General features: G+C 45.1%; 1 protein-coding gene across 1 annotated transcript in view; it reads right to left on the bottom strand.

Moving 5' to 3' along the window:
* Window positions 1-392: 392 nt before the first annotated feature.
* The window catches only part of LOC103188514 (frizzled-3), a 65,692-nt gene continuing 47,969 nt past the window's right edge, over window positions 393-18,115 (bottom strand). The window contains 6 exon segments of the mRNA XM_007908546.2: window positions 393-795; window positions 1,774-2,007; window positions 2,468-2,616; window positions 6,430-7,427; window positions 7,430-7,446; window positions 10,267-10,463. Of these exon segments, the coding sequence (XP_007906737.2) occupies window positions 585-795; window positions 1,774-2,007; window positions 2,468-2,616; window positions 6,430-7,427; window positions 7,430-7,446; window positions 10,267-10,463 (1,806 nt within the window). The 3' untranslated portion in view covers window positions 393-584.

Raw genomic sequence — 18,115 nt, forward strand, 5'->3', positions numbered from 1 at the left:
AAGAGCCAGACGCCCTGGTTAGTAAACAGATGCCCTATTATGCCTTTGCCAACTCGGCAACAATAAAGATCTTTTCCCCCCCAATGAGTTGTGGCCAGTGTGTGAACACAGCGAGTAACGTCTATCAGAGCGGAGGCCGAAGGCAGGGTCCCATGGACGGAAATTGAGCCCAACACGCAGACGAGGTGACAGTATAAAAGTGGAGGGTTTAAAATGTTAGAGACCTTGATCCGGACGTTACTCAGTAACAGTGCAGAGGAGCAGAAGGTAATCGGGTCTCTCAGTGCTGGACTGACACCTAACTTCACATGGCATGAGGTCAGCTCATCTTTTCGTTCCCTTTTGTGTGGAAAGAGACTGTGACTGATCTTTAACATTAAAAACAAACCTCGCTGCCACCCTGGGCAGAGCTGAAACACCACCTCCCGTCCTCCCCTCTGCTGCTGACATTGGTTGGTTCCCACAGGCCGTTTCTAACCCCTTTGTCCGGCTACACAACAAGGCCACTCCTCAATGCTTTGTAAACGTCTGTGGTTTCTCTGTACCCTGTTAAAGTGAGCCCCTTGGCTGCAGTGTGCAGGGCCTCAGGCACTAGTGCAGTCCTCCTCGATGACCCTGTTCATGCTGGTGCCGTGAGTGATGTGAGTGGACGGGTTGCTCAGGTCCCTGGTGCTGCTGTGTCGGGACTGGTCGTTCAGGCGGTGTAGGCTGCTCTGCCGGGACTGGTCGTTGAGCCGGGGAAGGCTGCCGTGTGTCAGACGCTCATCCAGACCCCGGAAGCTGCACGGTGTGTACCTGACAAAGACAAAGGCTTTTGTGTTAACCAGACCAGCAACTACCTGCAGCTTGTGCTCAGCACAGACACACAGGTGTTATACATGGCAACACATCCTGGCTCAGGAGCTAATGCTCTGGTCTCTGAGTCAGAGGACTGTAGGTTCAGGTTTGGGGACTTTGAACTCATATAAAATACAACTTCAACAACAACAACTTGAATTTATATAGCGCCCCAGAACGGTGGCCGGCGGCGGAGCACAAATGCTGACACAATGGGAGTGGTGGGGAGGACAGAGCACTGCATTTTGAGGTGGTCCTTCCCATGAGATGTTAAATTGAGGCTCTGCTCTGTCTGTGCTGTTCAGGCGGATATTAAAGATTCCATGGAGCAATTTGAACAGAGAAGAGTTTGTGTCTCCCGGTGTCGTGGGCAACAATAAAATTGGTCACACTTTGAGACGTCCGCCTGACGTGAAAGGCATTATTACTGTTTATCAAATACAAGTATTATTATTATTTTTTATCTGTGTTCTCCAAAGTGCTCAGTCTTAGCTTTGTGACTGTCTCGAAATAGGAGATTTCAGGATCTTGGAAGATTTTTCAATTGAAGTATTACATTTTGAAGTTGGTTTCTGAGGTTCTGAGAGATTGTCGGCCACGACACCAGGAGGTACCATCTGCTCTTATTGAGTAACAATAATCCCTGCCGCTGGTACTGTGCCTCTCACATCAGGAGGAGTGACTGGATTTTGTAGGCATTTGCAATGTCCCTAAAACAGCCATGAAATGAATGACCGATGTTATTTGGGGTATTGTTGGTCAGGACACAGGGAGAGAGAAACTCTCCCAGTTTCTCTCCCAGTTTCTGCTCTCTGCAGCGGGATCTTTAAAACCCTGATCGGGCTGACGAGACTGGGTTAACGTCTCACTGAGGTGGACTCCTCTAACTGTCCATCACTGCCCCAGACCTGCCTTGTGGCCCAATCACTCCCTCACCTGCCGTCACGAGACCTGTGAAGGCTGCCATGGTAGCTGCTGACTTTACTGTGAACGCTGCCTGCTTTGCTCCTCTGATCGTCCATGGTGGCCAGCTGCTGTGACGAGGCGTGGGTGGAGGTGCCCTGGGTGGAGGTGCCTCGGGATTTGCGTATGATGGGTGTGTTGGGGTCCCTCAGCAGCGACTGTGCAAACTCCGGCTCCTGCAGCACCTGCCGGCTCTCGTTCACTGTTCTGTAAAGTAGAGGAGGGCGTCAGCACCGGGAATCCACTCACTAACATAAACCCTCGATTTGATATGGCACCTGACACATGAAAACACACTCTTACAAGTGCCTTTCATGTCGGGAGTATGGCTGAACAGTAGGGTCTTAGATGGAGAATGGACAAAAGAAGGCACAAAAAAAGGATTTAGTAGGTCACCAGGATTCTCTGTCTATAGTGCAGGAGGCGGCAATTTGACCCATCGAGTCTGCACTGGCTCTCAGAGCAAGGAGTGGCTCTCAGAGCAAGGAGTTCATATCCTGTAATTTACTCCTTTTTATCGAGTTCCTTAGAGAGAAACATAGAGAGAGAGAGATAGCAAAAGAAAGCGAATGGGGGAAGAGTGAGTGTGTGTGAGAGAGAATGAGAGAAAGTGGGAGAGAGAATAAGAAACAGACACACATACACGGACAGTGAAGAATGCACATACTCTTTTTTCTTCCGGCCGTGGAAGAAACTGGCCCATTCGAAGCAGGTTTTCTTGCTGCCAACCCAGAAGACGGAGGGAATGCCGACCACTAGAGCCATCAGGTACTTCATCAGGAAGAGGATCAGGTCAGGACGGCTCGTTTGGGTCACCTGATGAGGAATACAGTCATTTTACAACGAGGATCACATCACAATGTCCCAAAGCTCACAATGTATTATACTGTATTTTTCTGCTGTTTATAATTATACTTTCATTTGATATCGCGCCTTATCACATCATTGAGACACCTCAAAGTGCTTCACAGAATATACTGTAAAGTGTAGGGACTGTGTCATTTGTGAGCAAACATGGCAGCCAGTGTGAAGATAGGCACCTCAGCATTGCACTGCAGTGTCATCTTAGACTGTCTGCTGGAAGTCTCAATGAGGGGCTTGAACCTATAATCTGACTCGGAGGTGCTACCAACTGAGCCACTCCAACTTACTGTGCAGTGTGTTGAGATGTTTCGAAGTGCACGGTACTATAAAATACAAGTTTTCGTCTGTTTAGGAGAATGCTACGCAAGATGAAGGGATCGACAACAGTGAAGGGAAATGGGAGGAAAAAGAGATTAAAAACAAAGTCTTCAAGTTGATTCTTTGAAAAGGAAATGAGACGGATTTATTTTAGGAAATAAAATTGTGGGATACAGTATATAGTTTGGGACATGACATATGGATGCAACTGCCAGGATGGTGGAAAGCGAACTGGATGGACCTTGGTTTTTTTCATCTAGCAATTCTTATGTTAAGTCTCTGTGTCTCTCTCTGTCTCTTTAATAACAGATCTTTGACAGGTTCCTGTGAAGAAAGATAATGTTGCACAGACAGCTACGGAAAGACAAACTAAAGATACGATGATTAAGCTCTGGATTCCTTCTTTTGAAGGGAAGTGAAAAGAAAGCAAAACAGAAAGGTTGAGGCTTTACAGAGATTTCAGAGCTGTCAAAATACTCGGTGCTGAAATAGCCAGGCTGACAGGTGGTGACAGTAATTGTAGTCCGTGTACAGCTTCTCCCCTTCATAGCATGAAAGCCACGTGACAGGTCAACATGTGAAGAGTGCAGCAAAGTAATAACATCATATAGAAACCATCACAGCCACAACAATCTATATTTTGCTCTGAGAGCAGGTGTAGACCTGATAGACCAAATCGCCTCCTTCTGCAAGGTACATTCTCTTGTGTGGGTGTGTATGGTGAGGAGACACTGCACTGTGTGCCATTCTTCATGTGAGATGGTAAACTAAGGTCCCAGTTCAGGTGCTCATTCACTTTGTGGTGCTTTGGAGGACCTTTCTGGGTACATATTGTTACAGAGCACAGAAATAGAAATAGAAATACAGCACAGAAATAGACCACTTTCTCCCTTTGGCCCCTTTTGCTGAATGGAATGATTTCAAGATCCTCACATTCACCTACAAATCACTGCCGCCCTAACACCTCCTTACCTGACCTGCTCACACCCCATTCTTTGAGCTGGCTTTGCTCAGCTGGCTCCAGCCTCCTACACATCCCTCATCCCCTCCACCACTGGAGTTCTGTAGCTCAGTGGCGCCATATAAATGTAAAAGCACTCGCCTCACAAGTGAGAGGACTTGGGTTGAATTCCTGGCAGGGCCAAATGTTGGGTAAGATTTCTTTCTCCACACGCCTGTTTACTGAGCAGTTAGTAGGAACCCGGTTGTTAGTTGATTGACAGATCACTTTTCCAGGGGTAATAATCCCTTCAAAAATAAATAAATTGCTGTGTGCAATTACCTGCTACATTTCGCCTACAAAATACAGTCAATTTACTTTACATTATATTCTGTGAAGGGCGTTGAGATGTCTCGGAAGATGTGATAAGGCATTGTCAATTCCTCGTTTGTTAACTATATGAAATGCAAGAATTATTATTATTATTGGTGTCTCTCAGCCACTTGTGCCCAAAACTCTAGAACTCTGTGCCTCCTTGCCCACTCCTCACAAGTCTTCAGATCGCATTTGAAGACCTTCCTCTACGACCGTGCTTATTGTCACCTCCCCTCTCTCCCCAGCTCGGCATCAGGCTCCACCACTGTTAAGCACTCCGAGACACTACACCACATGCACGGCAAAGCAATGCAAGTAGTTGCAGTGATAAGGCACTGTATCAAATGCGAGGATTATTATAATGACCTACAGATCAAGGGCACTGTTCCAGCCCTCCAGACATGCAGTCAGTTCTGCATTAATTTCTTGTGGCAGTTTGACACTTTCTTCTGAGCTCCGGTAACAGCTGAGAAGCCTGAGGAGGAAAGGTTGTTCACATTCCTGAAAACAGAACTGAAGTTCAAAGCTGGCTCAGTATCTGTTCTGAATATCAATGCCTTCTCAAGCTTTAGGCAGTAGAAATAAGAATTCTGAACAGAAATGTGCTCAAATCTGTGTAGAGAGTGTCAGTCGATTACCAATATATTTTGAATTTCTTCCTCCTGATTCTTGGGGAGATAAGACAATATTGCTGCTGGATTCACAATCAGAGAGAGTCAGCACAGAGGCGATTTAGCAAATCTCGTTTGTACTGCTCTTTTTAAGGAGAAATCCTTTCATTCTCATTTACCTAATCTCTCACCCCCCCCCATCCCTAGAATTTATACCTTTTTAAAATATTTACTGTGTCTACACAATTGGCTGCCACGTTTCACCCACAAAATACACTGTCAATTCACTCTACCGTATATTCTGTGAAACGCTTTGCTATGTCTCAAAGACTTGATAAGGCGTTACATCAAATGCAAGGATTATTATTAGTAATTCCCTTTTGAAGGCTAATATAGATTCTGCCTCAGCCATCGCTCCTGGCAGTACATTCCACACCCTAAGCAGTTTGTGTGTGAAAAACATCGTCAATCCTCGTTTGTTAACTATATGAAATTTATTGCCCTCAGGTCACTGAGTCACCGACAGTGGGAATAACGCCTCCCTATTGACTCTTATCAAACCCCCTCACACAATGTTAAAGACAAACCCCGTCACACAATGTTAAAGACCTCGATATCCCCTCCACCCACTTGGCAGCTGTTCCCTGTACAGATTATCCTCCAATTGGCAGCAGCCAAGAGCTGCAAAACCCAACAGCTGCATAATAGCAGCACTGAGTGGAGATTGTAAGCAAAACAGAGGTTACCATGTGCTCACTTACATCAGGCAAGAGAAATGACTTCACTGGTGGGTCTGTAACCGAGGGCTTACATTTAGGATCACCCCAAAAAAATAAAGCTAATGAGTTTAAGGAGACTGGAGGAGTTAAACCAAGGCTCTGTCTGCCTATTGAGGTGGCGTTAAAGATCTCATGACATAGCTCAAAAAGAGAAGGGAGTTTCTCTCTCCCGAAGTGCTGGTCAACAAACCTACCAATAAAAACACAAACAGTCATGGATTGAGTGAACAAATTATTATCATTAATTTTTGGGACGGATTATTATTCCCGGAAAGTGATCTACCAATTGACTAACAACCGGGTTCCTATGTAACAACAACAACTTGGATTTATATAGCACCCTCCACGCCGGAAGGAGTTTCAGAGCACTTACTTACCTAGACGGAGGGGATATGCCAGGTAAACAGTAAAGGAACTTGATTCACTGATCAGTGGAAATAATTTTTCCCTGCCCAAGAAATGAACCCGGGTCCTCTGGCTTGTGAAGTGAGCGAGCTAACCACTATGCTATGGGACGCCACATAGTGCAATCAAAGATGTATGTGATATGTTTTAGGTAGGATTTAATCAGAGTGTGTGTGTGTTGGGGAATGGGAGTAGCAATAGATGCATAGCCTTCCAGAAATTAGGATGCATTGCTGCAGTGCCATAAACCTCTGAGGTGGGAGGTGACAATGTTGTATGTGCTATGCTACCTGTAGACTGTGAGCTGACCATCACGTTGACTGGAATGCTGACATACCTGGTAAGGGCAGGGGATGTGGTATTCCCGGCAGCGTTCCTGGATCCACGTAGTCTCCCACACGCTGCGGAATGCTTGCTCATAAAAATAGCAGCCGATGACCACGAGGAGGGGCACCAGGTACAGGACACTGAAGACTCCGATGCGGATCATGAACTTGACCAGCTTGTCCTGATTCTCCTTCTCCAGTGGGATTTCAATCCGCACCCTGTTGAGGGAGATGATTCCGGCCAGGAGCAGGGACACCCCCACCACTACATACAGGCACAGCGGGGCCAGCACAAAATAGCGCAGTGCGTCCACATCATACAGCCCGACAAAGCAGACCCCGCTGATGTTGTCGCCCTCGATCTTGTTCATGGTGAGGAGGACGATGGTCAGGGTGCCCGGGATGCCCCACGCGCTGGCGTGGAACAGCAGTGCCTTCTTCTCGATGGCCTCGCTGCCCCACTTGGGCACAGCGGCCAGGAACCAGGTGATGGTGAGGATGACCCACCACACACTGCCCGCCATGGTGAAGAAGTAAAGCACCATGAACAGCATGGTGCAGGCCTTGTTGTGGGAGCCCTGTGTCACGGTGGAGGCTTTGTAAAGGGAGTCGTTGCTTCTGTTGCACGCCACTTTGTCCTCCAGGAGAAAACCGATGAAAAAGACCAGGGATACCATCATGTAGCAGACGGCGTAGAATATGATGGGCCGCTCGGGGTAGCGGAATCGCTTCACGTCAATCAGGAATGTGAGGAAGGTGAAGAGTGTGGCGGACAGGCAGACAATGGAGATCACGCCGATGAAATAGCGAGCGAAAGAGAGTTCTTCCCGTCTGAAGTACATGTTGGGGCAAGGAGGCGAACAGTCCTTTACCCCCAGAAAGGAGTACCCAAGATCTGGGTCCATTTTCAGCTCCCGAGGGCACCAGAAACCATAGTCCCTCTCGACAGCCATCGGAGTCTCGTCAGTGGGATCACCGTCCTGCACAAAGTCTCCGATCCGTGGTAGTTATCATCACAGTCTGGAAATCTGCCAATAGATAAAACAATCACATTTTGGCCAAATCCAGCAGGTCGGAAAATAGTTAACTTACTTGTTTCTCCACTGGGCTAACCCCATTCTCACTGCATTTAGTGCTTCACTGGCCTAAAGAAACTTTAATTATCCATGACTTTAAGTTCTTAAGTGAGTGGAGGGTGCAATTTCTTACAGATAGGAATTTCCCGGTCAGAAAGAAAGTGAGAAAGAGAGTGGTAGAGTGACAGTTTGCGAAAAAGTGTGTGAAAGTCAGAATCATAGAGAGAGTGATACACACATACTTCTAATGCTTACCTCCTAGTAGGCATTGGTAAGCAAAGACTTGTGAGAATATCAGCTGTCTAGCGTCGCAAATGAGATGACAATAATAATCCTTGCATTTGATACAGCGCCTTATCACGTCTTCTAGACATCTCAAAACGCTTACAGAATATACTGTGAAGTGAATTAACTGTATATTTGTGGGTGAATCGCAGCAACCAATTGCGCACAGCAATTGTTGATTGAGTGACCAAAATATAATTGGTTTTTTTCTTGAGGGATTATTATCAGGTGTGTGGAGTAAGGAAACTTGCCCCAAGGTTTCGCCCTGCTGAGAATCGAACCCAGATCTCTGACTTATGAGCGAGTGCTCTAACCACTGAGCTACAGGATACAGGAGATGGCTGAGGAGACCTAGTTTTCTATTAAAATATAATTACGTAGTGCATCGTATTACGTCAAATATTCAAGAGGGTTTATTTGAGTTAAATGTGCAGGTGGAAACTGTTCTGTACAAATAACACCTTTCCTGCAGTTATAATCACGTCACTCCACTGTGGCAGCTGTTTGGCAGGGTCACTGGGGAAGGAAGCAGGTTTAACGACATTAACAATGAGGCCTTGAATGACGCGCAACCTAGTGATCATCACATCTGTGTCAGCTAAAAGCACTTTATGGGAAACACTGTAGTGACAAAGCATTTTGTAGGTGAATTTATACAGCGATGTCCCATAAACACCCAGTAAATGAATGATTGATTTTATTGGTGGGATTGTTGGCCAGGACACCAGGAGACTCCCTTCCCTTTTTAAGTAATGCATTAAGGTCCACCTGAACAGACGGTTCCTAGATATATCTTATCTGACAATGCAGTGCTCCATTTATAATTGCATTAGACTGTTCCCCCGATAGGGAATGAACCCACAACCTTCTGACTCAAGGCGAGAGTGCGACCCACTGAGCCAGGCTGACTTTAAATGAACTTAGTTATGGCTTCATGGCCACCAACTGCAATTACTGTGATGATGGTAATAATAATCCTTGTATTTGATGTTGCGCCTTATTAAGTCGTCGATAAGTCTCAAAGTGCTTCACAAGTAAGCGGTGTCCTGTGTAGTGACTGTATTTTGTAAGCAAACGTGGAAGTCGATTTGCACACAGCAATATTCCACAAACAGCCACAAAGTGAATGACCAATTTTATCCACAGGCCGGAACACTAGGAGACTCACTTCTCTTTTCCAATGGTTCATTAGGATTGTTAATGTCCACCTGAACAGGCAGTGATTGAAGCAGAATGTTTAATACCTTTTAAAAGAAACAAATGTTTGATAAGGTGTCAAGCCAGGAGTGGTAAGTGCCTTGGGAGGTCCTCCCAACATGAAAGACTCTATATAAATGCAAATCTTTAGCCTTTTGGCATAACAAATCTCATCCGTAAAGTCAAGGATTCTGAGAAGGACTGAGCTGTTGGCACAGCTACACCTTCACCCCTCTGTTGGTTGGGGTTGGTATTGTAGTATTTCTGATCTGAGAGTGTGATCTGCCCTCACACACTCACACAGAGGAAGGAGAGACACTGGAATCATAATTCACTTGAGCACCTGGTCAGGCCAGAGAGGCCATCCCATCACCTGACCTGCTTGAGGTGTCAGAGTCCACAACTAGCATCTATACAGTGTTTCACATGGGGCAGCATTTCGGAGACAAGTTCAGGTCCGCACTGTCCTTTGACAATTTGGGGCCTAGAAGAGTTTGGAGAAACTCTCATTCCCTAGAATAATGTGTTTCAGTCTATTTGGGCTAACCTTGCTCACTAAATAAAAACAATATTAGTACAGGTCAAATATCATCCCTCTAACTCTAAACACAACTTATAATTTGGCTTTTACACACAAAACATTCACTAGATATATGAGTATGTCACCTCAGTTTTGATTGGAGAAGAAACGGTTGTGTGAGGGATGACGAGATGTGCAAATTATTAGGGTTTTTGACAGAGTAAATAGGGAGAAGCTAATTCTATTGATAGGACAGTCACTGACTTGGGGACATAGTTGTAAGCTAGATACAAGGAGAGATCAGGAGAATTTATTTTTCCCTCCGAGTTGCTAGGATGCGGAATGCCCTGCCAAATAAAGAGGTAAAAAAACAATCCACTGTAGCTTTCAAGAGACAGTACAACAACAAAATTACATTTATATAGCGCCTTTCACATCGGGAGGGGTAGACAGGCATTTGAAGAGAGGGACTTCAAGGAAGATAGGACTAAAGTAAGATTGTATTGATCATGTTGCTCTGTGAGCTGGTGCAAACTCGATGGGCTGAATCATCGAGGCCTCCTGCGCTGTAGATTTCTATATTTCTATCCTGTGAAGCTTTATGAGATGTCGTCTCACTGTGAAAAACACTATAACAAATGTAAGGATATTTTTTCTTATAAATTTGTATGATTCTAGAACTTCTCATTGTATTGAAACAGAAATGTGCGTAGCTGTATAGTCCCAGCTGCTGAGAATCTTTATTCTTGTTTTCATGCTGGCTTACTTACTTCACACACTCCATCTCCTCCGGCCACATCACCCCGAACATCTCCATCAGTTTGTGACACTCGCCGTATGCTCGCTGGCACAGGCTTCGGCAAGGCAGTGTAACACGCCCGTACTCCATACAGATGGGAGCGTACATGGCACATAGGAACGGCCGCAGGTCCCGGGAGCACTCCAGGTTTACAAGCGGGTGAAACGGCTGAAAGAACAAAACACACACAGATTAGAATAGTTCCTCAGAGCAGAGTCCAATATCTCATACCATTAAGACATTCCTGCTTCTAGGCATGGAGTCCTATAGCGTATTGGTTAGAGCACTCGCCTCACAAGCGAGAGGACCTGGGTTCGCATGCTATGCAGGGCGAAAGGTTAGGCAAGTTTCCTTACTCTGTTTACCTAGCATTAAGTAGGAACCTGGTTGTTAGTTGATTAGTGGATTGCTTTTCTGGTGGTAATAATCTTTTAAAAATACGTAATAATTGGGTCACTCAATCCATGACTATTTGTGGGACACTGCTGTGTGCAATTGGTTGATGTGCTTCATCCACAAAATATACAGCCAATTCACTTTACAGTATATTCTGTGAAGGGCTTTGAGAAGGCTCGAAGATGTGATACGGCGCTATATATCAAATGCAAAGATTATTATGATAGCAATATATCTGAAAGAACATCAAACGACTGAGCTCAGCTCAAGATCAATGCTTACACGGTCCCATTTTGGTTGAAAGGCATTTAAGATCAAAAGTGGTTAAAAAAAAAACAGCAAAAGCTGGAAATCTGAAATAAAAGCAGTAACAGTGGAGGGTCTCTGCAGTTGGAAGTTCAGATAAGCATCTAAAAGCAAACTGAAACAAACTATTTGCGAGTGAGGAGGGTTTTGATAAAGATTTCATGTATGTTTGCAGGACATCGTGTGAAAATTGGCCCCACATTCGCCTACAGAATGCACAGTCACTACACATTTCCCAGTAAATCCCGTGGAGCACTTTGAGACTCCTTCACAATGAGAAAGATGCTGTATCAAATGCAGGATCACTCCATGTCCCCTGCCCTGCCCGCCCACCATCTGCAGCAGGACCTTCAGCCTGTCTGCCCCACTGCTGGAACTCCATTCTGGAAAGCTTTTGCCTCGCCCCCTCCCTTGCCTCCTTCAACGCCCATCTCAAGACCTTCCTTGTTGACCATGAACATCTTCAAGGCTGAGACTGTTAGATCTTTAAAGAATAGAGGGATTAGGGGATATGGGAAGAGGGCAGGTAATTAGAGTTAGGTCAGAAGATCAGCCATGATCTTATCGAATGGCGGGGCACGGGCTCGAGGGGCCGAATGGCCTACTCCTAATTCTTATGTTCTTATGCCTTCAGTTGTCCTCTTGACTTTAACCCAGCTTGGGTGTAAACTCTTCACTCTCCAGCACATTGGGATGTCCTCCCAATTTGAAAGGTGCTGTGTAAATGCAATTTATTGTTGTTTATTATTAATTATAAGGCAGACATCCAGCCCATTATATCGATGGCTCCTTGAAAAATCAATGCAGTCAGTCCCATTTACCTGCCTCTCCCCTACCTCAAAACTTGCAAATTACTCATTAGAGCAGAATGAAGACTAGAAATATTGTACTATCTGGAATGAGGTGAGCAGGATTCATCCATCTGGGGAGAGAGTCCCATTAACAGATATTTTCTCTCTTGCAAATGAGATTGGTCGAGATTATATGAGAGAGAGTACAATGCCCAAGAGATGGGATTAGGTATTTCTCACCAATCAGTATAAATACATATATATCAGTATATTCTATTGTCCTCCCAAATGGCTGTCGGTTCTGCTTTCCGGGTTGTCAGATCGTCTCTGATATCTCTTTTGGAGCCCACTGGCCGTCTTGTAGTGTACTGTGCTCATACACAGGTCATCACCCAGTCTGTGCCCCAGTGCGCTATGATCCATAAATCAAACTCAACAGTCCAGGCTGACACTCCAGTGCAGTGCTGGGGTAGTGCTGCTTTATCAGAAGTGCTGTTCTTCAGATGAACGTTTAACTGAATTCCCGACTGCTGTTCAGTTTGGAGCTAAAGATAAGTGAGTTTCTCTCTCCTGGTATTGTGGCTAAAGATCCCCCAGATAAAATTGGTCATTCACTCATGGTTGCTGTGCGCAAATAGGCTATTGCCTTGGGACGTCCTCCCAAAGTGAAAGGCGCTCTATAAATGGAATCTTGTTGTTGTTGTTGTTATGTATTGCATTTGTCCACAATACACAGTCATTACCCTTTATATAGTAATTCCTGTGAAGTGCTTTGAGATAGTCTCCTGATGTAAAAGGCGTTGCACTAAATGAAAGGATCATCATTACTGTGTTATTTGGGTAGTTGAATGGAGGTTTGGAAAGAGCGCCATAAGACAGACATGATTTCTTTTTGAAGTCGGCATTCATCCAGAACTTGGTAGAAGGATTTTGACTGTAGAATATTTTTTATTAATGAAGAATGCCAGTAGAAGTAGAACAAAAATAAATCTCCGAGCCAAACATCTCAGGGATAAAGTGAATACAAGTAGCTTCAGTTTCTCCTGCCCCTTAGGCCATAGGAACTTACAAGAAAAAAATCGTAGTTTCAGTTGAAAATATGTAAGCCAATCTGAAAATGATGGCAACCAGCGAGTTATTGTGTTTCTTATCCGGCCTTATCTGTATTATTTGTCATGTAGATTTCTGGGGCGCTTGAACTCCCTCACTGGCATTTCAGCTCTTTTGCAGCATCTTTAATGCACATCTCTGACAGCTGAACCATTTGTTTGCCTCAACCAGCAAACCCACTTACGTTTGCTGCCTGTAGTTGGAAGCGGCACTGGGGAATCAATTTACAATACAGCTTCTATTTATATAACGACTGCCATGCAGGGTGGTGTATGAGCGCTGCACAGTGGACGGATTGTTTGCTGAGCAAGGGAGAAGGCAGAGGAATGAGGTAGAGAGGGGATAAGGCACAGTTCCAGGTTAGGGGCGCAGTGGCTGAAGGCCACTGATGGTGCCACAATATATTATGATTTACATTTATACAGTGTCTTTCAGGTAGGGAGGATATTTCAAAGCCAATGACAGTGGTGGGCACCTGAGCTGAAGCTGGAACCAAGGAGGGTTGAGAGGGCAAAGATAACCCAAAGAGCAGTGATAAGGAGCAAGTGCAAGGATTATTATACAAATGAAAAGATTATTATGTACTGTTGGTTAATACCATAATAAATCCTTTGCGCACAGCCATGAAGTGGACAACTTTATCTGGGGATTGTTGGCCAGGTCACCTGGAGAGAGAAACTCGCTTCTCTTTGCCATTAATGTCATGGGAATTTTAATGTCCACCTGAAAACCATGCAGATCATCCTCAGACTGTCACGTAATATTTAGTGACTGAAATGGGCCATTTTTTAAATGAATCGGCTCTGTGAAGCTTATCTCAAGGTAAGCATACTAGCAAAACTTCACGTTTGCGGTAGAATTACTCAATCCAGTTCTCGACAAGAAAATTTCATTTAAAATCTGTCCTTCCTTAAAAAGCCCAAGGATAAAATATTACCTAGGCATTAAGGCTTAATGTCAGATTTTCTGGATTAGATTTCACTACATACCTAAACTTTGTCACTAATATAATTATTACAAAGGTGCTTTTTAAGAGCTTGAAACGTTGCTTGCAGCAACACATTTTTTTTAACCTCCATTAAGTCAAAGTTATTCGTGGTTTAGGATATTTTGCTACAGATATTAATCTAATTGTGGCAGCAGTGCATAACAGAAAATCCGCGAAAAACTGCAGGGGACAAATAAAGATAGAAGCTTGAAGGGAGTTTGGGGGGAAAGCAGGGCAGTGAGATCGAACGAACACCTTGCTCTGAGGAAGACATTTACAGCATAGAAGGACATCGACATCATCGAGTCTGCACTGGCTCTCAGAATAAAGTGTTCATTCAATGAATCCCACTGCCCTGCTCTATTCCCACACCACTTCAAGCCTCCAATCTTCATATACCAGTCTACTTCCCTTTGAAACCCACAATGGACTCTGCCTCTGTAACCTCACTTGGCAGGGCATTCCACGTCTTAACATCTGAGTAAAACAAATTCTCCCAAGTTCTTCTTTTGACTATTGATTTCAAGATCCTCACTCATATTTAAATCCCCCCCATCTCTACAACCTGCTCTCTCCCTCCACTACCCGCTGCCTCCTTCGACAGCTCCCGGCCTTCTCCTTATCCCCCGGACCCTTCTCCCCATCGGTGGCTGTGCTTTCAGCCACTATGCCCCGAAGCTGTGGACTCCCTCCCTCGACCCTTCACCTTGCCCCCTCTCTCGCCATTTTCTGGTCCTGTTTGAAGACCTACCTCTTTGACTGTGCCTATGGTCACCTTCCCTCCTGGCTCGGCATTGGGCTCCGCCATTTTTAAGTGCTCTGTGATGCCGTCTGATGTTAAGGGAGCTATCTGTATAAATGCAAGTTGTTGCTGTATCTTATAACTATGTCCCCATGTCACTGAACCCCACTGGTGGAAATAGTTTCTCACTGTTCACCCCGTCAAAACCCCTCAATTTTGTACACCTCTATCAACTTTCCTTTCCTCTCAACTTTCTCTGCTCCAGTGAAAACAGACTCAACTTCTTCAATCACCCCTCATCCCAGGTATTTACACCTCTAACTCCCTGCCTCAATCGCTGTGCCCCACCCCTTTTTATTCATCTTTAATCTATCAATTTCAAGATCCTCATCCTCACCTACAAGGCCATTCATGGCCTCGCTCCCCCCTACCTCTCGACTCTCTACCCCCTCCTCGCTCCCTCCCTTCCCTCCCCTCACCCTGACCATTTCCCCCCACTGCTCGGGTCCTGACCCAACTGTCCAGCGCCTTGGGACGTCCTCTCCCGATGTGAAAGTTGCTCTATAAATGGAATCTTGTTGTTGTTTAAATCCCACCTTAAGACCTACTTCTTTAACTGTGCCCAGTCACCTCCCCCTCCCCTTTTCCTTCACTTGATGTCCAATCCCGACATAGTGCAGAGCTCTGAGATGATATCCGTGTGAAGGGCACTACATGCTAGGCGTATCATTCTGTGCTGTAAATTTCTGATTCTATAACAACTTGCATTTATATAGTGCCCTTCGCACGGGGCAGCATCTCAGAGCACTTTACGATAGCAGAAGTGATCTTGGTTTACCATCTGAGTTGAAGGGCGGCATATCTAATAGTGAATTAATAACGTGTTGCATAATGGACGTTAATTTCCTCAGCCTGGGTTAGTCAGTCAGCAGCATTCTGGCCTCTGGGGATGAAGGATGTAGGTTGACAGTGCCATGTCATGCCTTGAAATCATAATGTAGTCTGACATTTCAGTATTTTAATGGAGTGAGCCTCGCTGCATCGCCAGAGGTGCTGTCCTTCAGATCAGACCAAGGTCACATCTGCTATTGTACATACTCTTCAGTTTGTGGAATCATGTAGCTCAGCGGTTAGAGCGCTCGCCTCACAAGCAAGAGACTTGGGTTCAATTCCCACCAGGGCGAAACCTTGGGCAAGTTTCCTTACTCCACATGCCTGATAATAATCCCTCAAGAAAAAAAATTAAAATTGGTCACTTCAATCCACGACTGTTTGTGTGACATTGCTGTACGCAATTGGCTGCCGCGTTTTGCCCACAAATATACAGTCAATTCACTTTACAGTATATTCTGTGAAGCTCTTTGAGACGTCTAGAATACATAAAAAGCACTATATCAAATGCAAGGATTATTATAAGTTTTGATTTCAAATGCAAGGATTATTAGTGCTACATTAATATTAATACATTAATGGGTCTTTCCACTAATAAATTACAATTTATATTTATTTAATACAACCTTTCATATCGGAAGGACGTCTCAAAGTGCTTCACACAGCTGGTTGGGCACCTGAGCCAGAGGGCGGAGGCTGAGGAGGCTCCCATTAATAGTCCTGTAGCATATTTGTTAGAGCACTTTCATCACACAAGCAAGATAACCAGGATTCGATTCCCCGTTGGTGCGAAATGTTAGGCAAGTTTCCCCACTCCTCTGTTTACCTATAGCAAGTAGGAACCCGGTTGTTAGTCGATCGGCAGATCGCTTTTCCAGGGGTAATAATCCCTTTCCAAAAATAAAAATATAATAATAATTTCAGTCACTCAATCCACGACTGTTTGTGGGACCCTGCTGTGTGCAATTGGCTGCCGGGTTTCGCCCACAAAATGCACAGTCAATTCACTTTACAGTATATTCTGTGGTGTGCTTTGAGACATCTCAATGATGTGATATATCAAATGCAAGGATTATTATTATTATATACACTAAGTATATGCTCCACTGCTACTCCAGATAACTTGTCACTAAGCGCTATTTCTAAGGTGTGTCTGTCTACCTGTTCAGGTGGATGTTAAAGATCCCATGACACTATTCAAAAGGAGTCTCTCCTGGTGTCCTGGCCAACAATCCTTCAAAATAGGGTGTTTCAAATGGTGGCCTAGGGCGGGGGAGGGTTTAATCCTGCCCAAGAACAATTTCCAACTTGAGGCCGCCTGCTCACTTCCTCCCTCCCCGTCCTCTCATGGCAGTAGCAGGAGCCAGCGGTTGGTAAGGAGACTTGCTTGCCTTCCTCTAAGCTTGAGAAAGACCTTCTGACAGACTGCGGTGCATTCAGCTGTGAGAGTGAAAATAAAACTCCCCATTGCTTCAGTCTGTCATGGGATCTTTAATGTCCACATGAACAGGCAGCCAGGGCATCGGTTTAACATCTCATCTGAAGCACCTCCAACAACGCAGCACATCCCCAGGACTGCATTAGAGTTTCAGACTGAAGTATATGAATTCAAAGTTCCAATCTGGGGCTTGAACCCACAATCTTTTGCCTGAAGAGGTGAGAGTGTGCTGCCCTGTGAGCCAGGCTGACAAACAAGGAGCAATCACTGTTGTTTCTGGAAACCATTGGAGTGTCAGGATGAGGGTAGTGGGAGGCTGGGAGGCCTGGGGCAGGAGAGGTCACGGGCTGCAGAGTTCTGTATGATCGCTGCATCCATTTATTTTAAAAGTACGAGACTCACTCTTCAGAATACTCCCCTAGGAATAAAATGAGCATTCAGTTGCACAGCTAGTAATACAAGCAACTCTACATCACAGGAATTAAGCAGAAAAATTAATCATTTTTGACAACTGCAGTGTATGGCAGACCCTGAACAAAGGATACAATTACCACTGGTTTAATATCGGTTATTTTAAGTGTGACATCCCTTGACCTCAGGGTGTTAAGTAATATTCAAGATGCGGAGGTAGCACACTGGTCACACAGCAGCTGTGCTCCCAACAGATCAGTATGTAAATCCTGCTGCAGAGAGACAGACAATTCACCCTGAAACCAAATCCTACCCCCCAATGCTCTCTCCACACCCGAGGTCCTGTCCCATCCCCTACCTACCCTTCCCCCACCCACACAGTCAGATTCTCCACCAGTTAATAATGGTTTCCATTGTACATTACCCTGCTCAGGCCACACCTTCACTCGGAAGAAAGAATAACCCAGAAGCTGTCCCCGACCTTTTAATTAACACACAAAGTGGCTTAATGCAATGGTCAGAGCGGTTACTGCTGCTACAGAATGGGGGTTGGGGGGGGGGGGGGGTAGGAGAGAGAGAACAGGCAGAATAAGGAAGCACTTTCCACATACAAAAACATTTACACTTTTTAATCCTAACACACCAGCTCTCATAACAAGCGGCCCTATCTCACTGCCCTACCCCATACTTTTTCGAGCTGTATCTTTCATACACCTGTCCACTTCCCTGTTCAAACCACAATGGACT

This window comes from Callorhinchus milii, unplaced genomic scaffold (assembly GCF_018977255.1).
Source record: "Callorhinchus milii isolate IMCB2004 unplaced genomic scaffold, IMCB_Cmil_1.0 Scaffold85, whole genome shotgun sequence".
Lineage (NCBI taxonomy): Eukaryota > Metazoa > Chordata > Chondrichthyes > Chimaeriformes > Callorhinchidae > Callorhinchus > Callorhinchus milii.